Raw genomic sequence first — 24,891 nt, forward strand, 5'->3', positions numbered from 1 at the left:
AATCTAGAACAGCCTGCTCAGATTTGATTACAACAGATTTAATGTAAACCCTAAGTTAAGTGCTATAGCTGCTTCCCCCAATGGGAGAGAAAAAAAAACCCCAAAGATGTAGAAAGCTCAAAAGTGCTAAAAGTTCCTTCAACAACAGTATTCAGTAAAAGCACTGGACAGCATTAAGTTGGAGTTTTGTATCATTCCAGTTTTGTTAGATCATAGCCACCTGCTCAACAACAGCAAGTGTACTAAAAGTAAGCTCGTCTTTATGGACTGCCTCACAAATCAGAATACCAGGATAATTAGGAAGCTGTATACTCTACGTATCTCTTTTCTCAGAAATAAATGTGGGTTGTCTACTGTTCAAAAATGCCCCAACAAGAGGAATAAAGATTCCCCTTAGGAATAATAAAATCATAGAAATAAAACCTCCCAACCTATTTTATTGAGCAGAAATTAACGACTTGAAGGCAATGTTTTATGGCCAGGAAAATATAACACATGTTTTATAACTGTGACAAATCCGACTTCCTTACTACCTCAGGCTGTGCTTATGTTTTTAATTGGGCTGAATAGACATCAAATTCTCTTCCTCCATGGGCCCCAGGAAGTCCTGGATTTTTAAGGAGAATCAACTGGCAAGTGAGGATTTATTGAGCATCTACTACACCACTTGACCGAATAGCTGAGGGCACAGATTTCCCGAGGAGCTTAGATTTCTGTGACTGGTGGTGTCTGAGGTGCAACATGAGCAGCCAAGTGGGTGCACACAGAGATCGGTGGACACTGCCTGTCAGCCTCCCCAGGCTGGCCAATCCCAGGTACCTTTGCGGCCGCGTGAGGTGAGGCTCCTTGGTCCAAAAGCAGGAGGGCCACTTTCTGATTATCGTAATGTGCAGCTACATGCAGTGGAGTTAGCCCGCTCTGAAAACACGTGCAGAAACAACAACCAGAGTCAAAAGTGTCTTAACACCAGAGGCCTAGATTTAGGAGATGGGATTAGTTTGGGTCCAACACAGAGTATAATCTATATTCTGGTTTCCACAATGCTTGGACCCCAGCATTCACCTCCTATCTCCCAAGTGATCTTCATCCTATGAGACTTAATTCTGGACTAGTGATAATTTAGATGGCTGCTGGTGAAGTAGCAAGTGCTTGTTTTGTTACCGTGGAAGTGGCCTGCTATAGGGTGGTCAGCTCCATACCTTCCCAGCAGCATCTGGAGAGGCACTTTTCTGTAGCAGGAGATTAGCTACTTCTAGCTTCCCGTATTTTGCTGCCACGTGAAGGGGAGTAAATCCTTTCTGAATAAAGAAACATAAAAATAATGAACAACAAATGATACAAAGGCATCACTTTCCTGAAACTGATGAATTATTCTAATGATGAAGAACAGTTAAGCCTGCATTTAAGGACAAACACTGGAAGAGAACAGCTCGAGTCTCCTTATCAACAAGGAGGAGCAGAATATTTACTCTCTCTCTGTTGACTGAGCCACAACATGCCACAAATTCTGGGGCTACTCAGGCCAGGATGAAGGTGGAGAGCTGAATCTGGGGTTTATCCTAGAGCTATTTTGGGATTTCACATTTTAGGAAGAATAGGCTACTAGGTCTCAGGCCCAATTTGGATTTGGAGAACTTGGGAAAATCCAGAAAAGTCTGGACCCTCCATAATCTTGTATCACCAGACTGGAGCCTTTCTCACCCTCTTCTCCAATTTTTGCGTGTATATACATATCTTTATGCATGTTCCCATCCTCAGGAGTGGAAGTCAAAGAGTCTCTCATCTTAGCTACCATAGGTGAACTGAATAAACATGATTCTAGCCCAATAAATATGCAAGAGTTGGGCATTCAGAGTTGAGTAGCTGCTCTTGCTTGCTACCTACTCCCACAAGGGTCCGGGCATGCACTATATACTATTATGGAGGGTCCTAAGCATGAGTCAGCAGTGGAAGGGTCATCAGTACATTTGATCTCATGAGACTAAAGCCAATGGGCAGCTGGTATGGTGGAAGGGCTAGGACACTCAAAACCTCATCAGCTATTACTCTGTTTCACATATTAAATGAGAGACTGTGCATCTCAACTCTACTGAAGAGCCTAAAGAATCTCAGGGCAGTGGGTGGGAGTTGAGGCAGTCATGATCATTTATTCAGATAGTTTCCCAAGTATTTCCAACTATTGTAATTGCCTTGTGCATTGATCACACTTCTCTACACCCAAATAAGAGAGTGAAACACCCATTTCTACTTTCTAAGACATGTCATAGGCCAATTCACCTTTCTTTTTTTTTTTTTTTTTTTTTTTAAATTTTTATTTATTTATGATAGTCACAGAGAGAGAGAGAAAGGCAGAGACATAGGCAGAGGGAGAAGCAGGCTCCATGCACCGGGAGCCCGACGTGGGACTCGATCCCGGGTCTCCAGGATCGCGCCCTGGGCCAAAGGCAGGCACTAAACCGCTGCGCCACCCAGGGATCCCCCAATTCACCTTTCTATCACATTTGCTAGGTGTACATAGTAACACCAAAAGGTGAGCTCTAAATTTTGCAATCTGCACCTACAGAGCAACTGAGTGGTTGGTCATGGCTCTAAGGCATCAGAGTTGAGATTTTAAAAATTATACAACAGAAACATAGGAATAACAACAAACAAAAATAACCCAAGAAAAATTCACCTCCTGATTTGAAACTAATGTGTATACTTGGACTCAGCAAGAGAGATCTATGGCTATGTTTTTAAACCACCATTTAAATCTATCATATAATGTGCAAGAAACATCTGACTCTAGATGTCAATGATGCTTCATTAGAAGATAATGGACTGAGAAACTCGAAACAAACACACATACCCCAAGTTACACTGTTCCCCACCCCCACCAAGGCTTTGTTGACCATGTTCATGACTACCCTGGGATCTCAAGTATCGATGTTGTTATATAGCTTTGTATCTATTGCCGTGCTGGGGGTTATAAGGAGGATGGAATTTAGAGAAACACAGAAGAATTCCAAGAATCACTTCCATACCTTTGTTGTTATAGATAGAGATGCACCATGATCCAAAAGGAATGCAGCTACATCCTCATGTCCCTCTCGGGCCGAAAGGTGGAGTGGGGTGTACCCAGAAGTCGTGGCTGCATTTGGAGATGCTCCTTGCTGCAACAGCTGTTGTACTATATCTGCCTTCCCCAGTCGGGCAGAAATGTGGAGTGGGGTTTGGTCATCCTAAATGGCAAGGTAGAAATACAAGGCTGACTAGCTGAGAAAATAATGGTGACAGTGTGAAATATTCAGCAAAATTGGCTTGGTATCAGAGGCTACATTCAACTCTTGGAGTCAAGCCATCTCATTTATCTTTAATGTTCAGAAAGATGGAGATGGTGGATCAGAGCACTGTAAATACCTTTGAGTTACCTATTAGTATGAAAAGTATGAAAGGCAGCTCTGTCCATAAATTTTCCTCACTACCACTGCCATACTTTACCAAAATTTTAATCTCTACTGGTTCCTTTATTGGGAGAAAGGGGATACATCCTAGTAAAACTCAAATAACTGGAAAAGGTATTATACCTCTACCAGGTATAGACTTGCATGAAGGCTCCCAGACAAGAGGACTGAAAGCTAGCCTACCCTCTGCTTGTAAAGCTGTACATCCTGGCATGGGCTGCATCTGCAGAAGGGCACCTTATCATAATTCGCCCCCATGCATGAGGCACTAAATCTTGTATCCTGAGGGTCTTATCCCCAAGGGGGGAGAAGCATCTTTTCTTAGTTTTCCCAAAGATGCCCTGTGGTGGCCATCCAAAGGGAAATCCCACACTTGAGTGTGAAGAAATTCAGGTAAGTACTTTATGTAGAGAAGGTACAGAGAAGAGGCTGGAATACAGGAGTCAGCTTTGAAAAGCTAAGTAGGATGAGGGTCAAGGCCAAAGTAAGAGGATCTATGTAGGAACTATAAGAGGAATTGGAGGAGCCCCAGGAAGAAGAATACCAGAAATAGATAATTGCCACAGAAATAGATAATTGCCACAGAAAGATCTCTAATTCTACTACTGTCACCACCACCACTAACCATTTGCTGAGCACCTACATGTCCTAGGCTTTGTGCTAAGTACTCCATCTACATTAATTCATTAATCAGCTCACCAATCTTATCACTTGCAACTATCAATATCCTCAGTTTTTGTATGAAGAAACTAGAAAAAGAAATGTGCCCATAGAGATGTTAATTAATTTGCCCAATATTACACAGTTAGTAAATGGTGGACCAAGATTCAAACCCAGGCAGTCTGGCTGAGGAAGTCAGGTTCTTAATCATGATACTTACTGCTTCCTTGATGAAATAAGGACCATAAATTCTGTCCTCCATTTCAGCTTATGGGTGAAACCATTCCTTTGATACAATGCTTGATGTGTAACTAACAACACTCAGAAAATGTGAGGTTTCCTGTAATCCATGCTTGGGTACAGCCTTTCTCATCCATTCTACTCTACTGATGAAGCAGATTGAACCAAGATCTTTAGAACGGAAATGAGAAAACTGCAATCCAGGGGCCAAATCCTGTTGCTGCTGGAGTTTGTAAATAAAGATTTATTGGAACACAGACGTGCCCACTTGCTTATGTAGTATTGTCTATGGCTGCTTTTGCTCCAGAACATCAGAGCTGAGCAGCTGTGACAGAGATGGTGTGTCTGGCAAAGCCTAAAAATATTTACTCTCAGGCTCTATTCAGAGAAAGTTTGCTGACCTCGGTCTCCAAAATTCTCTGTAAAATCCACCAACTGGCCCCACAGTACAGTGGACACTCCAAGTGTGTGTCTGCTGCTCAGAATGGTACAACCTTTGTGCTCATCTGCAGATTTTATGCTCACTATGATCTAGTTGTGTTTGTTTCCACATTAGTATGTTTGTACTAGTTACATTACTACTTTGTGCTATATTCACACTCATTACTTTAATTATACAATCACACAATATGTTAGCAGGTAAAATATGAGTATTAAAGGGAAGGCTTAATTTTTCCCTAAGAATACTAAGTTGAAAGCTTTGGAGAGCTTTGATAAAAGTAGATAAAAAAAAAAATAAAACAATTGTGGTCAAATTAGATCTGGGTGAGACAGCTAAATATGTTGGGGGAATATTATAAAAGTCCAGAAATGATTTGCATGCAAACTGCTTCATACATGTCTTGTTTCCTCTCTACCTGAAGCTAGAAATTGCAGTCCATGTAAATAGATGGCAAATAAATGTATATTTGTATATGAAGGTTAGATTACATGGTTAAGGCATTTACATATTTATTTACGATTCCTGACCTGAATTGCCATTTTGATAACCAGACCACCAACTACCCATCTCAATAGTGACAGATAAGTGGGTTTCTTCCAGAAGCTAAATACCAGGCAGAGGATGAAGCACTCCAACTCTAAGTGAAGGCAAATCCCTGGAACCATTCCAGTTCAACTCTCAGGGTTTATGGCTTCACAACTTGTGAAGAAAAAGTAGAGTTCCTTTTACCTTTTATGGCTGTGACAAATGACACGTAAGTCAACCAAAAGAGTTGAATCATGCATCTGAATTATGCTAGTTCTAGAAGCTTTGTGTCTAAGACCTTCTCTATGGAGTGTGAAGAACTCTGGACGAAGGCTAGGTTTGGTTCCAATTCTGTTAGGGGGCTAGCAATATGCCAAGGACACAGAGTTCTTTCTGGAACTAAGTTCTTGTTCCATTTAATTTTGTAAAATAATTGAATGGACAAATGTGTAGGGATTTTTTTTTTTTTTTTTTACAATATCACATGGATAGAGACTTTTGTCATTACTTTATAAAAGTATCCCTGGAAGAGAGCATGCATGTGTTTAAAGGTTCTAATAAAACCAAGGGTTTTTTCCTCAACAGCACATGCTTTCATGTGTTGCACATACCTTGGCTTTCGCTTCTACCTGAGCTCCGTCTTGTACCAGGTACCTCACGACTTCGGCTTGGCCAGATCGAGCTGCCATGTGCAGTGCTGTTTCTCCTCTCTGGGGAACAGGAGCCAAAGGCAATTAACGGCAGCTCTAAAGAAGGGTGGCATGTTTTATTTGCATAAAGCTTGTGATGGAGGGCTTTTTTTTTTTTTTTTTTTTTAAGTAAAAAATAGTCCTAAGCATTTCCTTGTTGAAAATGAGGAAAGATAGGAAATTCAAAACACAAGAAGCTCACATCCACCAGATTCATGATGGAAGGACTGGTTTAACACTGGGGAGTCCAGTCTCTGGCAACATCAGAAGTGTTGCTCCATGTGGCAGGGTTCCCAGGGCTTGAAAGGTGAATCCCCCGAGAGCCAAGCAGGAGAGGAAATGAGCGGAGGAGGGCAGCTGGGGAGTGCTCCACGAGAGAGCCCCACACCTTGCTCAAGGGAGGCCACAGCCACCTGACACTGAAGACTGCTTCGGTAGCTGGGCAGGATGCCAGCCATGTCTTGGCACACCTTTGTAGTTTTCAAAAGCAGTGGCAGTTTGGATATTTGTGTATACTTCTTATACCTGGACCACACAATCCAAATTGCAACGAGAACAAAATATAAAAACCCAAATCTGCAAGGGCAACGTAGATACCCCTGAGGTCCAGACTTGGCTGGTGGATGCTGGTTTGCACTCTCTGCTTTACTTCAGCAGACTAGTATCCTGGTCTTTGGACAGTCTCCCATGGAGCCATTTCCTTTGTCACTGGACTCCTCCACCCTGACCATGCCTTCATTTTCACCAGAGAATTTAATTCAGATTTCCATTCATTGATTTAATAAAAAATGGAAACAACATAGAAAACATGGGGAGATGGAAACAAAAAGTCATAGAAATCAAATATATTCTCTCACACCAGTGATACCCACCTAAAAATTCCTTTAATGAATAAAACCTTGCTTTACAGGATATCTGCCTCCATGGAAGGATATACAAAGACACATTTCACATGTAACTTGTTAACTATGTTTACTGGAAAGGCATTGGGGTATAGTTTACCATATTATCCAGGGTTCTCTTTATGAAGGGAGATATTCTCTCTCTGGCATTAGTAACAGAAAAGATTATGTGTCAGTTGAGAAGCTGGCCTGTTCCTCTCTTGTGGTTGTGTTGATTGGGGCTCCCAGAAGAAGAGAGCCTTACTGAGGCCCACTCACAGGGTGAATGTGCAGGACCTTATGGCTTGTTCTTTCTGTGCCAGGATATGGTTCATTTGATTTTTACTGCTTTGGTGGTCCTGAGTCCCAGGCCTACCTGCTTGTTCTTCTGCTTGTGATCTGTTATGCTAATATTACTACGATGTCAAACTTAAAAGTCCTATAAAATAATGTCAAATGCCATGTGTAGATCTAGGGTGATAAGTCGCTTCTTCAATACTTACTCTGAAATGAGTCTCATGGTTCTGTAGAGCAATGATTAGAGTGGGAAAATAATACCATCCAATAATCTATGAATAGGGATTTGCTATGAACATGGTTAAGCATATTAAAGAGAAAAATTACTTTGAATTTACTTGAAATTACAGTAATGATAATTTTGAGCCTCAATGTGAAATATTTCTTAAATGCTTCTATTGTAAAAAAAAGAAAAGAAAAGAAAAGAAAAAAAAGAAAAGAAAAGAAAAGAAAAGAAAAGAAAAGAAAAGAAAAGAAAAGAAAAGAAAAGAAAACTTCCCCTCCACAAAGGTGATTTTTTAAAAGCATAATACCCAAAAGTAACATATCTGTGAGGTCAGTGCACACAACCCTAAGTCCTAACAATTTGTGACCAGCTAGTGATTAAATGGATCTTGCCTTTGAAGTAAAGGAAACCACTGTTATTCTAAAATTTTATCCTTTTAAGCAGTCACAGTAAATAGTAATTAATTTAATTATAATAAAAAATAAGTAAATAAGAGTAATCTTCATCAGTGTCTTAAATTATGTCTTACTCATAATTGGACCTTCTTTCTTAAAAGGGTACTTACCACATTGGTGGTGTTTGGTGAGGCTCCATGATGCATTAGTTGTGATACGATATTTACATGCCCCATGAAGGCAGCAACATGGATTGGGGTAAGGCCCGACTAGGAAGAAAAGAGCAATGTGTTAGATTGTGATCTTATCATAAAAAGGTTTTGTCCACCAGCCTCCCTGCCTGTGTTCCATCCATCCACCCACCCATCCATCCATTTATCTACCCACCCACACACCTTAATAACATAACCACTGGAGTGATCAGATCAGAAGCTATCAGGCCATTGCCTACTATGGCCACAGATTCTATAAGATAAATGTATCAGTACATAATCATCATTTCCTTAAAGCAGGTTCAGTGATTATGTCATATCCACTAAGGAAGAAAGATTTCATATATTTTATAAAGATCAATGAGAAAAAAATAGAGAAAAATGACTTGAAGCTTTCTTCCCCTTTGCTACCAAAGCTTCTTTATCCATATAACTATGTGTGTGTGTGTTTGGGGGGGGGGGAGGGGTGCATGTGATTACATACACATGCACAAAAGCTGACTTTATTTCAGATCCTATTTTGGTCTTTAAAGATGATTCCCATGCACTAAGAATCAACTGATTACATTATACATGAAAGAGCATGGTACTTAACACAAGGCCAACCTTCTAATAAATGAGCAAATCAGCATTAATAGCTTTAATCATTTAATTTTTAACTTGATGAATATTATAAATTAAAGTGACATGATTATGGCAAATAATACAATGGTTGCTAGACTAGATTTTAAATGTTCTGTTTGTCTCAAATCCTACACACACACACACACCCATATACTTGTGATTTTTATGTGAAATGATGCCATTTATAATTTTTTAGAATTTCATTCCACTTGCAGCATGAAAATCATAATTTGATAAAAATACTTAATATGGGGATCCCTGGGTGGCACAGCGGTTTAGTGCCTGCCTTTGGCCCAGGGCGCGATCCTGGAGACCCAGGATCAAATCCCACGTCAGGCTCCCGGTGCATGGAGCCTGCTTCTCCCTCTGCCTATGTCTCTGCCTCTCTCTCTCTCTCTGTGTGTGTGACTATCATAAATAAATTTAAAAAATACTTAATATGGCTAGAAAAAGCTAATATGGGGGTGTGTGTGTGTTTTAGAGAGTGAGAAGGAGATACCAATCTCAGAAATTTGAGAAATGTCCAAAAAAAAAAAAAAAATACGTGAAAGGAGTTCGGCCTAATAAAAGTGAGGTAAAAGGCAGAAAAAAAAGAATTCTGGTTGACCCGCTTTCAAATAGTGGGAATTGAGGAAAATTGGGGAAAAGAACTGTATTGTAATTTGGCACTTTTTTCCATCAGCAGGGGGAGTCATTAGAACACGTGCAGGGCCAAGCCCTCGTCTTGATCCGCCGGCCTTTGAAAGCTCTGAGGGAGCACAGGGCTGGCAGTAGGCTCTTCTCAGTGGCTGACATCTTGGGATATTTAGTCAAACATCAGTCAAAAAAAATGTATTTCAGAGCCCATTCTGACCTTTAAAAACGGTTGCCATGCACCGAGAATAAGGTTTTAAAATAATAGGTGCCATAATAAAGCCATAAGAATGACTAAAGAGCAAATCAGTATGAATATTTTCAACCATTTAATACTTTTAAAACCGCATTACAAATCAAGGCAAATATTTCATTTGCAGATAAGAAATGGGCACAACAATAGTCACTGGGCTAGATCTCACATTTTATATTTACTTCAAATGCTTTATTGATGCATTCAATAAGCCTTTACTGAATGGCCTACACTGTGTTGCTGGCATCTACAGACCAGTAAGACTCAGGCCTGTCCTAACAGGGCCTGTCCTTTCTGGGGGCAGGTGAGGCCTTATGACTCTCGGTCATAAGTAAACCGGCTGGATAAGTGGTTTGATGGAAATTGGCACAGAAAGAGGTACTCTGAGGAGGAGCTCCTAGACCAGGCCAGGTGGTAAAGGATTTCTGGGAGAAGATAGCCCCATATCCCATCCTGAAGGATGTGTAGGATTAGCTGAGCCAAGAGGGGGTGACGTTTGGACAGTACAGAGATCGGGAGGTGAATGAAAGGATGTCCAGTCTAGGGAAGTGCTGTGCCTGGAATTTATGGAGAACAGAGTGCTGGGGTGGGGTAGAGTTAGAGAGTCTGGAGTGGCTGATGCCAAGCTTGGTTTGCTGTGTTGCAGGCCCAGCACTGATCCTGGAGGAACATTTCTCTGAGTTCCATGCCAGTTTGTACAAAAGAAACCTAGAGCTACTCCTTTTTCAACTTTAGCAACTCTGTGTTTCATTAATTCTGAATTTTTAGAGAGAGAAATGTTCAGTTTACAAACACCCAGGAGGTGGTGTTATACATACAGAGTTTCTCAACCTTGGCACATCTGACATTTTGAGCCAGATAATTCTTTGTTGTAGAGGGCTGGCCTATATGCTGTAAAATATTCAGTAGCATCTGACCTCTAGCCACTACGCACCAGTAGTACTGTCCAGTTGTCACAACTAAAAATACCTCCAGACATTGTCAGATGTCCCCCGGGGGGCAAAATCGCCCCCACTTGAGAAGCACTGCATTATAGGATTTCATGTAAATGACACTTTCAGCTATGGCACCACTTGCCCCTGCGTATGGAGTGGGTGTTTTGGATGATGTGTTTGCACTCATCCCCCTGTACCACCTGTCTGTTCTCTGGACTTGCAGCCCATTGGGTGAGGGTTCAGTGCCACCCACACACATGGCAAAACTAGCTGCTCATTAAGGATGGCTCTGGGACTGTACCCTCATATGGCCTTAGGAACTCTCAAACTCCTACTCCCCTCACCTCGGTTACGGCTTGGATGGATGCACCGTGTTTCAGAAGGAGTTCCATTACTTTAATTCGATTCTTCTTGCAGGCAATATGAAGAGGGGTAAAGCCATTCTGGAGAGGACAAAGACACAGAAGTACGTGACTGCATGCCACTGAAATCCAATTCCTCTGAGTGAGGGAAAATGTTTGCAACATGATGTTCTTTAAGGATTTGGACAATGAGGGGTTAAACAGAATGCAAATTGTTTTCTGGAAGCGTAGGTAGTCTCACTGCTCCTAGAAATCCACAGTACTCTGGTGATCATGAACAGGAAGGGAATTTTTGTCACAGCCTCCTGCTAGCATTTTTTTTTTTTAAAGATGATTTTATTTTGGAATTCACTCTTCCAAATAATCTGTCCCTCCCTCCTCCAATCTCATTTCAAATACAAACTGAAAACAACTGGGCCCAAACATTTGTCCTCAAGCCAAAACTTTGCCGATGCCATTCAGTATTCTCTGCTGCATTTTAGGGCACCTACGAGACCAGTTTCTAGAATGTTTTCATCCTTTACAGTTTTAAGTTTCAAATAACTGCTAACTCCAAGGAAGCAGGAAACAACCCAATGTTATATGGATCATTTGCTTTAGTATTTAATCTAATAAAGGAACCTGCTTTTTAACAAATGACCTCCCAATGGTACTGCCTGTAATTGAGACCACGGAGCATTTTTCAGTGGCCACAAAGGACTCTAGAGTATAAAAGCCCACATCAATGTCACTACAGGTGCTTCCATAGCCATCCTGAGACCATTCACCTGGCTATAGTCCATCTCAGGATGACTGGCTATAACCTTCACATGTTGTGAAATCTTTAAGAGGCAGAGGAAAATGAGAGTGAATGTCCACATCCTGTCTTAAGGCTTTTTTTTTTTTTTTCTTGCATGGAAAAATGAGTCATGATGTCTAATTTCTTTTCCTCCCTTCTCAGAATTCAAAGATATGTCTGATACACTGGGCAGGTCAACAGCTCTTGAAATGCTGCTGTGGTAAAAGCTTTTAGAGTGACAATGACAGGCTGGGGTCAGAGTGCTCCTCAGTCCTCATGTCTCCTGCCCACAGAGCTGCAGAGGAGCTGGGGATCCATTTAGGCAGGGAGACAGCACCAGTTGGAAAGGAACAGTGACCCTTCCTAAATCGTTGGTTGGATGACAGCCTTTACCTCAAAATTCCTAGTAAACTCACATGTTTTCCCTAACATTCAGTGACTGATTTTTTCCTAAGCATGAGTACCTATTCTGAACTAAATTTAAACAGCTTACCAAATTGGGGTAATTTATTTTTCCAAAGACAAAAACACCATCTTGCTAAGAAAATCAAGTTATAGTACAGCTAAGGGTTAAAATAATATCATTTTAGGAGTGAAGACAAAAATCAGACCCAAATTTTCATTTTTATCAGAAGGAAAAAGAGTTGAAAGGCCATATATTAACTTACATGGTACACATTATACAAAATTTCAGCTCACAATTTCCTAGACTGTTGATGTTTAAGAGGATGTTTTTTTTTTAACTATTTTGCCTCATGTTTTTAGAGTTTAGAAGAAAATTTTAAGTCACATAATTATAACTTTACCCTCAGTAAGATAAGTGGGACCACCTGAGTCTTTTTTATACTTACACAGTCTTTGGGTCTTTTTTCTGTAAGAGATTCACCAGTGTGACCATAAAGAAATTAATGAGTTAGCCACATCAGTTTTGTTCATGTCAGAAATAGGTTATTTCTTTAAAGGATATTTGACAAATTTGATAAGAAGTATATTCTATTGAGTTAGATCTTTTATTTTTATCTCCTCAAAGTAATCCCCTCACATGTGGAGGCAGCATGTTGTCAGCAAGACAACATGGGCTGGACCTTTTGGCTGAGCCACTCACCAGGGCTTTGGCATTGGGGTTAGCTTTCTTGTCCAGGAGAACCTTGGCGACTTTGTAATGGCCACAGTGCGCAGCCACGTGCAGGGCGGTCAGGTAGTCATTGGTGACGTCATCCACGGGCACGTTATGCTGGAGGAGAAGCTGGACGCAGTTTAAATGATCCCCTTGTGTGGCCATGTGCAGTGGAGATAATCCATTCTGGAACACATAAGAAACTCAGAATTCATTCTTTTACTTTTTAAATGCAAATGTGCCAAATACAAAATATAGTACAAATATGAAAAGATGAAAACCTAGTTTTTCACACAAAAATGCTTTCTCTTTTCAAAAGGTTCTTTTTTAAAGTTTTATTACTTAAATTCCAATTAGTTAACCTACAGTGTAATACTACTTTTAATTTTAAGCAAACTCTATACTATACACGGGGCTTGAACTCACAGTCTCAAGATCAAAGTCACATGCTCCCTACTGAACCAGCCAGGCATCCTCTTTTAAAATGGTTTTCATGATTGTTTTGAACTGCAGCTACTTTTAAAACCAGTCCTCTCACTTCTTTTATCAGTTTCTGATAAACTGATAAACTGATTTCTTTTCTGATTTAAAATTAGTGTGAACTGAGGCACCTGGGTGGCTCAGTCAGTTGAGCATCCGACTCTTGATCTCAGTTCAGGTCTTGATCTTGGGGTTGTGAGTTCAAGCCCCACATTGGGCTCCACACTGGACATGGAATCTGCTTTAAAAAAAGAAGTATAAATTGCAATAGTGTCCATTATTTACCATATTCCCAGTGAACTGGAATTCCTTTCTTTTTGTTTGCTTGTTTTTAATTAAAGATTTTTAAGCAATCTCCATACCCAGTGTGGGGCTTGAACCTACAACCACAAGGTCAAGAGTTGCAAGCTCCATCGACTGAGCAAGCTGGGCACCCCCAGAATTCTTCATTTTAAAGAGTGAAAAGGATTAAAAAACAAAAAAAAAAAGCAGAGGTAGTTTGGTATTCATTGCACTAGTTTTTATTTTGTCTTTATAAGTTACTAACACTTAATACTGATACTATATTAATTTGCTTAATAAAGATCCGACGTAAACAACACATTTCATTTCATACCTATGTAGAAATGAAAATTTCCCCCTTCCATCAATCTGGTGCCCCCCTGTGTCTATAAGGAGGAAAGGCAAGTCACTAATTGCTCGCCTCAGTTTACATCAACTGGGTCCAGGGACACAGTTAATCATGTGTGGGAAAATAAGTCAAAAATTCTTTAAAGAGTTGCAAGAAGAAATGAATAGGCTCAAAGGCAAATGAAGCCTTAAATACAGGTTAGAGGGACAGTTAACATCCAGTATTTGTTCCCAGGGAAGGCAAAAATAAGCTATTAAGATGTCAGTCTTTTTAAGCACACTTCCTTTAAATATGGAGGCAAAGTAGAGGAGCCTTGGAAATTTCTAGAGAATCCAATTATCAAGAGAGGCTCTATTAATCACTGTAATATAGTTTAACATATCTGGGGGTAGGTGGGAAGTGAGTGTAAATTCAGTTTCCAAAAAACTTGTTATTGGTGAGCTTTGAAAATAACGATGTATTAAACAGGCACTGATGACACAGGTATTTCTGAATCCTCTGGGTCAAGTTATTTCCCCTAATTTATCTATAAATGATATAAGATGGGAGATCAAGATAGGAAGAAGCAGTGCAAGCCTTCCTCTAGCCTCTTAATAGTACCATTCACTCACTGTGATATATTTCAACTATTTGTATTCCTTGAAAGCAAGAGGTTCATGGATTATAATTTCCCCAGATTGCCTGGAGAGAGCCTTGGATTTATAGAGAAATAAATATTCATGTAAATTTAAAGACTTCATATATGGTCAATCAGAATATTTCTGCCTAAAAAATTCCACTTTAACATTTTGAATCAAAGTAGACACTAATGTGAAACAAAGGATGGGAACATTTCTCGTTTGAGATACTGCCACCCACAAGCATATGCACTCACGCACTCCTTTACTTCCTGCCAAGGCATTCCTTTGCTTTATATTTTGATACAGTCCTAGGGGCCAACAGTGAAGTAAACAAAGAAACAACATCTCAGAGAACAAATACTTCATGGAGAATAGCAATGGAAGGCAGTGCCAACCAAAGAAGGAAATTCTCTAATGACACACAAATAACAATAGATGAGTAGGTAACTTACAGGTCGTTGGAGAAGGAGAAGAAAGGAAAAGAGCATCCGTCCTAGGGGCAAGGGTCTTATTACATACTGCACCCTCATAAAGCTGAAAATATAGATCTAACTTGGTGGGTTTTCTTAAAAAGATGAAAGCCTTGAGGAATTAGACAGATGGCCTTAAAGCCAGAAACACATTCATTCACTTAATGTTCATTCAGGAAATGTTTTTTGGAGGTCTACTATGTGCCAGACACTATTTTAGGTGCTTGGGGTACTGCACCGACGGAGGTAAAGTTCTCGCTTTCATTTTACAAAAGAGAGAGATAGCAGACAAGAGGATAAGCTAACAAGAAGGCCTCTGTGAGAAGAAAACGTTTGAGTTGAAAAATGGGTGGAGACTGCAGAGATCTGGGCCAAGCTGAGGAACTCAATCAGATGAGGACAAACCTGGTGTATTCTAGGAAGCAGAAGCAGGCCAGCCGGCTGGAAGACGGTAGGGAACAGAATAAGAGGTAAGGTAGAGAGGTGGTCAGATGCTGGTAAGGGATTTATTAGTGCAGGAGGACACTTCTGGAGAAATATGGTGGGTATGACCTATGCATACCCATCCTTTTCTAAACTCTAAAGTAATTTAAAAGATAAATTTTGCAAGGGCATGCCCACCCACATCCACTCCCAAATCACACAGGAAAGGAAACAAAAACAGATGTGTGATGTCTATAAATTTTAGAATGTGAAAAGAAGGTTTAGAGTGTTAACACATCCAGCAGAAGAGAGAAGGCGGAGCGCTAAGTGTCTGTGGATGGGCATCATCAGTGGTGTACTGGTAAACGTTTAGCAACAACAGCTCTTTGAAAATAAAAAACCCCGATATGTAGCATTTGCCAATCCCCATGGTGTAAAGAACCCTGTGATGACTGATTTCAAGCCATCAACATGTCACTGAATATAGAATTGGAAAAAGATGTACATAATAGGCTCAATGATCTGGCTCCAACATACCACTAGTGAAATAAAGACAAGTGATTTGTCTCTCAAATGCCCAAAAGGCAGGAACACAGGACACCTTGGAAGATAAAGATGAGGCTTAGAGTCAAAAGAAGGATTGGTTTACCTGTGTATGGAGCTGTCAGGTTTCCAGGTCTTTTGGACCCAGTAAAGCCAGACGATCTCCCTATGTCTCTTACAGGAAATCAAGAGTTTAGTGTCTGACGAAACTGAAGCAGAGAGCTTCTGGCTGCAGGAGCCTGGACAGAGCATTGGACAGTGGTGAGTCTCTGGACTAAGAACAGGTACTCACAGAAAAAAGGGAGGATGGTATGGTCATCAAGAGTTAGACTGCCTGGGTTCAAATCCTTGTTCTACCATGAGATAAGATATCTTGAGAAAGTCATTTTATCTCTTTGGATCTCAGTTGTCTCATCCATAAAAAGGGAATAAAAGTAACATTAGGACCTCATTGTGAGGATTAAATGGATTGATATATGTAAAGTGTTAGAGCCTGCTATGTAGTATATCTACTACTTGCATGTAAATATTCATTCTCACTGTCATGATTGAAGTGTGCAGAGGACCGGGAGAATGACAGCCCCTTCTTTTTCTTACTCTGCATGTATTGACACAGCTGTACACTGCAAAAGATTGAAAGATTCATCTCTCAAAAAAATTGAACTTCCCAGAAAACAGGGCAGCTGATTGGGACATGGGGGGCCACCACCACCTGATATACTGGAGTGGAGCCCTGCCTACACTCACATAGAGTTTCTACTCAATTGCTAGTGTTTGACACTGATGGTCAGGTACAGACATTTGTGGGAAACACCCAACATAAAGAGAGAGCCAAAGCCAACAAAGAGAAAAACAAAAAATGTGAGGAATTAGGGACAAAAGAGAGACAGAAAAAAAAGTAAAGAAAAGTTATCTTGAGTGTTCTCAGAAAGGTAATAAACTATATTGCATCCATTAGACAAGAACTGGATGCTTAAGGAAAAGAAACTATCAGAGAGCAAGAAAATGTTCTTGCATGTTACAAACACAGAAGAAAAGACATCAAGGAAATCTCTTGGAAAGAAAGAAAAGACAGAGATGAGCAAAAGGGAGAAAAAACTGAGGCAGCAATTTTATTTTTAGCTATGCCTTACTGTTCTGATAAAATGAAAATTAACTTTTAAGAGAGTAAAGGTTTCTAGGCAGAAGGTGACATGAGTTGGTTGACAGTTTATCTGGCCACTGTGACCGCATAGGGAGTGGGACTGGAAAAGAGCAAGGTGGGACACAGGGGACCAATAGGAAGCTATTGCAGGGTTTAGTCTGTGGTGAGGTGGCTTGAAAGCAGTAGAGGTGGGAAAAAAAAAAAAAAGATAGAGACAGACTTCTTGAAAGGAAAAAAGCAGAAACAGAATGGCTTAGATGAGAAGTACTCAAAAGGCCAAGGTGTCATCACATACCATGAAACCTTGTGGCTGTTTAATGTGGTGATTCCTCCCTGCCTCACTAATATAAATCCTGCATTACAAGTAAGTGAGGGGATTATTCAGACCACCTCCACCCTGGTCCATCTTCACTGGGGTTGTTGAGGAAACATTGACCAGAGAGCAAACAGGAGTAATTATTTTTTGTTGTTTTGATGATGTTTAGAAATAAGGCTTTTTATAAAGCTTAGTGCAGCTTCCAAAAATCACTGATTAGATTAATGTAAGCAGTAGGGATTCAGGTAGTTTATGTACCAAAATTTATTTACAAATATCCTCTCTTTTTAAATAGTGTCAAAAAGCTTTGCCATAAAAATCTAGAAGACATTTTGTAAAACATTAGTTTTTGGGCAATCATCATGCATTCCTTTTGCATAAGTCAGTTTCCCCAAGGCCCAAGCAAGATACAATCTTTGCAATGTTTCCAGTCTTTATCAGTTCAACGATATCCTCTTTAATAATCTGTAAGCCTCAAGAAAAGAACCAAGGGGATGGAGAAAGAGAGCCAGCACCCATGCATTAGAGACTATAGATCTGGTATTTTCTTTCTCCAACAAGCAGTCATTGCTGAGCTACGGAAATATCATAGAATGATATCAAGTAGTCAGTGTTCCTGAAACAAAGTAAAAACAAAAGCAACGCATACAAAAATGACTTTGTGGTGGAGTGGATTCTATCAAAAGGCTTCATAAAACCAAACAAATTGTGAAGTTCTCCAAAGAGTCAAACTAGCTTACTCTTAATTGCTAAGTTGGAATGATATCATTTTTCTAGGATTCAAAAGGCAGTTAAATAAGTTAAATAAGCAGTAAAGGGATGTAAAGCTAAATAATGTCCAAAAATTTGGGAAGAAATTACCTTGGTTTTTGAAAGAATGGGGGCAGCTCGATCGAGCAGCATTTCCACCACCTGCTCATGGCCACTCCTCGCTCCACAGTGCAGGGGCGTTAGACCATCCTGTTGAACAAAGGCAACATCTTCTATTAGATCCGATGGGAAATTCTGCAAATGCAGTGTATTTCTTCAGGATTTGGTGTAGTATCCAACAGGCTGTGGACCTGTGGCTTTCACACACTTAGTCAAATATATCAAAATAATTTCCTATTTTTAACTAGAGAACTAAATTTTTTGTAAGTTTAAGTAGTTATAAATGGTTAGTTTCCCACATATTAGAATACTCACTGTTAAAAATAGAATTGTTTCACTACTCTTTCCATATCCGATGGAATTGAAATGCCCTAAGTAATTTGATATTTTCCATTTAAAAAAATAGAAAATAATTCCTTTTAAAATAGGAATTTGTAATAGGAACTTAACATTGGTCCTTTCCTTCTTGCATTTGTTTCCATTTCACTTCCCCTATAAGGGGAAGTAAAGAATCTCAAGCAGACTCCCAACATGGGGCTAGATATCATGACCCTGGGATCATGATCCTGAGAAGAAACCAAGAGTTAGATGCTTAAATGACTGAGCTACCCAGGTGCACCTATACTTGAATATTTTTAATTAATTACCATATCATATCTCTTTGCTATGAAAATATATGTTAAATTTTAAAAAGTTTAAAGATTTCCTGAGAACATAAGTCTTTAAAGCATCAAAAATAAATCTCCAAAACAGTTACTATAATTATTCAGATACAATTGGTCAAAATAGTAAAAACATATTACAAACTTTATGATTATTAAAAGCACCAACTTATTAAAAAGTTCCTTATTTATTTATTTATTTATTTATTTATTTATTTATTTATTTATTTATTTATGATAGTCACAGAGAGAGAGAGGCAGAGACACAGGCAGAGGGAGAAGCAGGCTCCATGCACTGGGAGCCCGACGTGGGATTCGATCCCGGGTCTCCAGGATCGCGCCCTGGGCCAAAGGCAGGAGCCAAACTGCTGCGCCACCCAGGGATCCCAAAAGTTCCTCTCTTAATGAGATGTATGTGTCATAAGTACTTCATGTATCTATTAATGAATATTAATTATTGCTGAATGATACAGGGTCAGCATCAACAATATCCCATTTTTAAGAAGTCAAATGCAGTTTTAAAATTTTTTTCTGGGACACCAATGGTTGAGTGTCTGCCTTTGGCTCGGGTTGTGATCCTGGGGTTCTGGAATTGAGTCCCGCATCAGGCTCCCTTAGGGAACCTGCTTCTCCCTCTACCTCTGTCTCTGCCTCTCTCTCTGTGTCTCTCACGAATAAATAAAAATCTTTAAGAAAATAATTTTTTTCTATATTTTACAAATAACAGTATAATTAACATTTAGTGTTATATTGGTTTCAGGTGTACAATATAGTGATTTGACAATTCCATGCATTATTCAGTGCTCATCCTGATAATTGTATTATTAATCTCCACTCTCCACTATCTATTTCACCCTTTCCCCCTGCCCCCTTGCCAACCTCCCCTCTGGTAACTATCAGTTCGTTCTCTATAGTTCAGAATCCGTTTTTTTATCTCTTTTTTCTTTTGTTCCTTTGTTTCATTTCTTAAATTCCAAAAATCAGGGGAATTACTGATTTATTTCACTTAGCATTTTACCCTCTAGATCCATCCATGTTGTTGCAAATGGCATTTTTTATCACTGAATAATATTTTGTTGTATATATATACTATATCTTTTAAAAAAATATTTTATTATTCATTTGAAAAAGAGGCAGAGCATGAGCAGAAGGAGGGGTAGAAAGGGAGGGACAAGTAGACTCCCCACTGAACAGGGAACCCAATGCGGGGCTCAATCCCAGGACCCTGAGATCATGACTTAAGCAGATGTCAGATACTTAAACAACTGAGTCAGTCAGGAGTCCCTATACCACATCTTTATCCATTTATCTATCAATAGACACTTGGGCGGTTTCCGTAATTTGGCTACTATAAATAATGCTACAATAAGCATAGGGGTGCATATGTCTTTTCCAATTAGTGTTTTCATAATTTGGGGGTAAATATTCAGTAGTGGAATGAGTGGATCATATGGTGATTCTATTTTTTAATTTTTTGAGGAACCTCCATACTGTCTTCCACAGTGTCTGCACCAGTTTGCATTCCCACCAACATGCACAAGGGTTTCTCTCCCCCTACATCCTCACCACTTGCTGTTTCATGTGTTTTTAATTCTAGCCATTTGACAGGTGTGAGGGGATATGTCATTGTAGTTTTGATTTGCATTTCCCTGATGATGAGTTATGTTGAGCATCTTTTCTTGTGTGTGTTGGCCATCTGGATGTCTTTGGAGAAATGTCTGTTCATGTCTTCTGCCCATTTTCACCCAGATCATTTGTTTTTTGGTGTTGAGATAAGTTCTTTATATATTTTAGATACTAACCCTTTACCAGATAAGTCATTTGCAAACATCTCCCATTCAGTAGGCTGACTTTTAGTTCTGTTGTTTACTTTTCTATGCAGAAACTTGTTATTTTGATGTAGTCCTAATAGTTTATTTTTGCTTTTATTTCCCTTGCCTCAGGTGATATATCTAGAAAAATGTTGCTAAGGCCAATGTCAGAGAAATTACTGCCTGTGTTGCTCTCTCCCATGATTTTTATGGTTCAGGTTTCACATTTATGTCCTTAATTTTTTCATTTATTTTCATATATGGTGTAGGAAAGTGGTCTGATTTCATGCTGTTGCATGTCACTGTCCCCACACCATTTGTTGAAGGGACTGTCTTTTTTCCCATTGTATATTCTTGTCTCCTTTGTCAAAGATTAATTGGCTATATATATAATCATGGGTTTATTTCCGGGCTCTCCATTCTGTTCTGTTGATATATGTGTCCATTTTGGTGCCAGTACCATACTGTTTTGATTACTACAGCTTTGTAGGATATCTTGAAATCTGGGATTATGATACCTTCAGTTTCTTTTTTTTTTTCTTTTCAAGATTGGTTTGGCTATTTGAGGACTTTTGTGGTTTCATATTGTTAGGATTGTTTGTTCTAGTTCTGTGAAAAATACTGTTGGTATTTTATTAGGGATTGCATTAAATCTGTAGATTGCTTTATTTGTTCTTCCAATCCGTGAGCATGGAATATCTTTCCATTAGTTTGTGTTGTCTTCAATTTCTTTCATCAATGTTTTATAGTTTTTGGAGTATAGATCTTTCACCTTCTTGATTAAGTTTATTCCTGGGTATTTCATTACTTTTGGTATAAACGCTATCCTAATACTTGCTTTTATAAATGATACTGCTGAGACATCTTGTCTGCCTAAATAAGTAGATGGACTTCTGTTAAAGCAGTGTCACTAATTCTTTGAACTGAATTACATGCCGAAATCGCCTAATAACCTTTTACCAAAGATTTTTTTCAATGATACATAAGACAATTCCATTAGGTCCTTCATTTCTGTTAGCAGCAGTGGGGTTTCTAACCATCCAATGAGCAGAAGAATTCGTTATTCAATCATTAGAGTCACACCACTGTTAATATGACACTGGTATTCTGAACTGTCCTCCTTTCTCCACTGGGGGCCAGATGTGGGAGAGAGGCGTTTCTTTAATGCTAGTGAGGAAGGACTATTGTACTACAGGTTAGATGGGAAAGGAGAATTAGCAGGGAATTAAGGAATGTAAAGATATTCATGTAGAACTATCTAAGTGGCCCCAAACTCTATGGAGAAGCTTTTACATACCCCAGCTAATGTGTTCCCCAACTTGAAGATTCCTGTGGTTGACAACTGCTACCCTAAAGATAGTCACATTTTAAGATACATCAGAATGTAATTCACTGTATTCAAATCACGTTCTAGATTGTGTGAATGGATCTTGAAAATAACCCTACTTTATCCTAATGTTTAATCGGTGAGGTACAATTCTATTCCTTGACTTTCAAATTGCAACAGCATTTTGCTAATAAAATAGGATTAAATAAAATCTGAGAACAGATTAAAAAAAACCACCATGACATCCAAATGTCTTCCCAATAATGTAAAACCTGAAAATATCTGAAGGAGAAATAATAATTACATCTACCCTCCACCACACACACACACACACACACACCACAAACATCCCACACAGACCCTGTCATATGGTGATTTTATTTTACGAAATGAAAGGTCAAATTTGTTTCATTTTCTCATAAGTAGACTCTCAGACACAAGAGGTAACAGAGTATGTGCAGACATGTTCAAACTATGGTCACACAGAAAAAAATAATTATTTTATCCTAATTCATTTATTCTTGAAAATTATCTTCTCCAAAGCAACTGCTACATACTGAATGAAAAGTGTTTGACTAGCTAAGAGCAGAATCTGTCTTGACTCCTCAGTCCTTTGAAACACACTGTTCCTTCAGACGTACATTTCTGCTGATTTCATTTTTTTTAAAAAAAGTTTTAATTATGGAAAATTTCAAACCTATTTCAGACTAAAGCAGACTGAATAGTGTAATGAGTCTCTTGATGTCTGGTGTTCAGCATCAACTGTCACCTCCTGATCAAGCTTGATTCATCCATATCCCTGACCTTTTCTCCTTTCTTATATTATTTTGAAGCCAATCTAAGCTATTATATCATTTTATCCTCACAACTACCCTGACACAAAAGGTATAATCTTCATGTGATAAATGAAGACTCTAAGGCTTCAAACAGGTTAAATGCCTCGTCCAAGGCTGCACAGGCTGACTGCAGAACTTGGCCAGGCAGTGGGGACAGTCCGGGCATATCTTGGGAGGAGTTAGAATGACAAAGCCCCTCTGCTCAAACTTTCAGCCACCCTGAGCCTTCCTTTATCTACATTCTGCAGCTGCTGCCTCTGTCTGGTCTCTGGTGTTTGTTTATTAAAAACTCCCAGACTCTAGAGACTCAGCTGGGGAAGGTAATTTTTTCATCAGCTCAAGAGCTGAGAAGCACCATTGTTCACTATAGCCATTGTTCCTTTTATCACCTGGCTTCAATGATAAAGCCAGCTGGTTCCCCAGGGTAGGATCTTCAGTTCCTAGCGAATGGCAAAGAACTACCTGAAGCCTGGCTCTTTCAACTGTACTTTTACTTGCAGTATTTTTAACATTGATGGCAAGTGGCTGACTCCTTTGGATCTTTGGCAGATTTGCTCTGAAACTTTTTGAAAGTGCGTGACTTCAAATAGCCAGCATCCCGGCAGGAGCGATGCCTCATCAGGAAGCTGTACAAGATGTCACGACTGCCTGGTCGTACAGGCAGTGCCGGCCTGGCTGAAGGAACATTCACAGGTCAGTGGAAAACTGGTGCCTAGAGTTAATGTAAGGTCTTTAATTAGCTTCTCGGCTTTTACAGTGACAAAGAAGACAGCTCACCAGCTGACCCACAGCAAGACTGAAAGGTCTCTGCCATGTACTGATTCACACTTAGTTCAGTTAAAAAAAAAAAAAAAGAAGAAGAAGAAAAGAAGAAAATCAGCTGGCACTGACTTGACTTAATTAATATCTATATTTTGGACACAAAATCAAATATTTACATTCTGGACTGATTTCTTTTGCTTTGCAATGGGTGAGGCTTACTAATCACGTTCCTGAAGCATATGAAGCCCTGTGCTCAAGGAGACTTTCAACAACTGTGGCTTGTTCCTTTGCCAGCCTCAGTTCCCCAGGTGAGCATGGGCAGCCTTCCCGGGTGCCCGCCCCAGCCCACAAACTCTCGGCAGCTCTCTGTCCTCTTGCTTCTCTGCACTGCCCGCACCAGGTACCCGCAAAGGGCTCCCTTTCCACTTTCTCCAAGACCCAGATTTGTACTGTTTTAAAGTAACTGTGTTCTTAGAAGCCTTTTCCAAAACTGGACATAACCATTCTACTCGCAGGATGTCTGCCTTGTTTTCTATATTTCTCTAGGGGGAACCTCTAACTTTTTACCAACTATCTCAGTTAGTTGTGAGTAGTCATCATCCTTCCAACTAGTCTGATTCTGAGGACAAGGCTACTAGTTTAAGGGGTACCTGAATCTCAGAGAGGAGGTGACGCGGTCCTAGGTCCATGAAAGTTGCTTAATAAAAATGAGTTAAATGAAGGAATGAGTGAGCAAATGAATTGGTTGCAGTGCTGGTCTTTCAAAAACAAAAAAAGATTTTCTGGTTAGTTGGTCAAAAATTCCTTTCCTTGTCATCCTTTTTGTTTAAGACTAGACTCCTTTTGTACTTCAGATGTGCTATAGTTTGTCTTTCTTTCCAGAAAAATAAAATTCTCAATAGATAAGTGACTTAAGAAATGTGACTAAAGACCATGGCTAGTCTTTTCAGCTCTCAGAACAAGAAAATATCAGAGGAATTGTTCTAAATAAGCTATTTTCTCTTATTTGGAATACAATAAGCTTAACAAAGAGCTCTCATGGCTACCGTACTTTAGCACAGAGCAGTAAACTGGTGTGCTCCTCTCCCTAAAACTATAGCAGTGCTTTTTTCCAATACAAAAATGAGGATTCTAATCTGCTCCCAACCCCTAGAAATTTACAGTTAATATACAGGATCACTTAGGATGGGTCCAGGACCAAAAAGCAGTTCTTCAACTGCATACCAGTGTCGACCTCTAGTTGGCAAATGCTTGACAAAGGCAATTCCCAGGGCGCCGGGGAGG

The 24,891-nt window shown here is 39.6% G+C and overlaps 1 protein-coding gene across 13 annotated transcripts in view; it reads right to left on the bottom strand.

The window, feature by feature from the left end:
• Positions 1 to 24,891, bottom strand: part of ANK3 (ankyrin 3) — a 673,376-nt gene that overhangs the window by 144,539 nt on the left and 503,946 nt on the right. For 10 of the 13 annotated variants that reach the window (XM_049108953.1, XM_049108954.1, XM_035715390.2 and 7 more), the window contains 8 exons: positions 18,201 to 18,299; positions 12,701 to 12,898; positions 10,800 to 10,898; positions 7,969 to 8,067; positions 5,922 to 6,020; positions 3,024 to 3,221; positions 1,200 to 1,298; positions 820 to 918 (listed from right to left, as the gene is read on the bottom strand). In XM_049108953.1, coding sequence (XP_048964910.1) covers positions 820 to 918; positions 1,200 to 1,298; positions 3,024 to 3,221; positions 5,922 to 6,020; positions 7,969 to 8,067; positions 10,800 to 10,898; positions 12,701 to 12,898; positions 18,201 to 18,299 — 990 coding nt within the window. The remainder of the gene's footprint in view (positions 1 to 819; positions 919 to 1,199; positions 1,299 to 3,023; positions 3,222 to 5,921; positions 6,021 to 7,968; positions 8,068 to 10,799; positions 10,899 to 12,700; positions 12,899 to 18,200; positions 18,300 to 24,891) is intronic. The other 3 variants (XM_035715395.2, XM_049108958.1, XM_049108957.1) reach the window with 1 other exon arrangement.

The sequence above is a fragment of the Canis lupus genome, chromosome 4 (assembly GCF_003254725.2).
Source record: "Canis lupus dingo isolate Sandy chromosome 4, ASM325472v2, whole genome shotgun sequence".
NCBI lineage: Eukaryota > Metazoa > Chordata > Mammalia > Carnivora > Canidae > Canis > Canis lupus.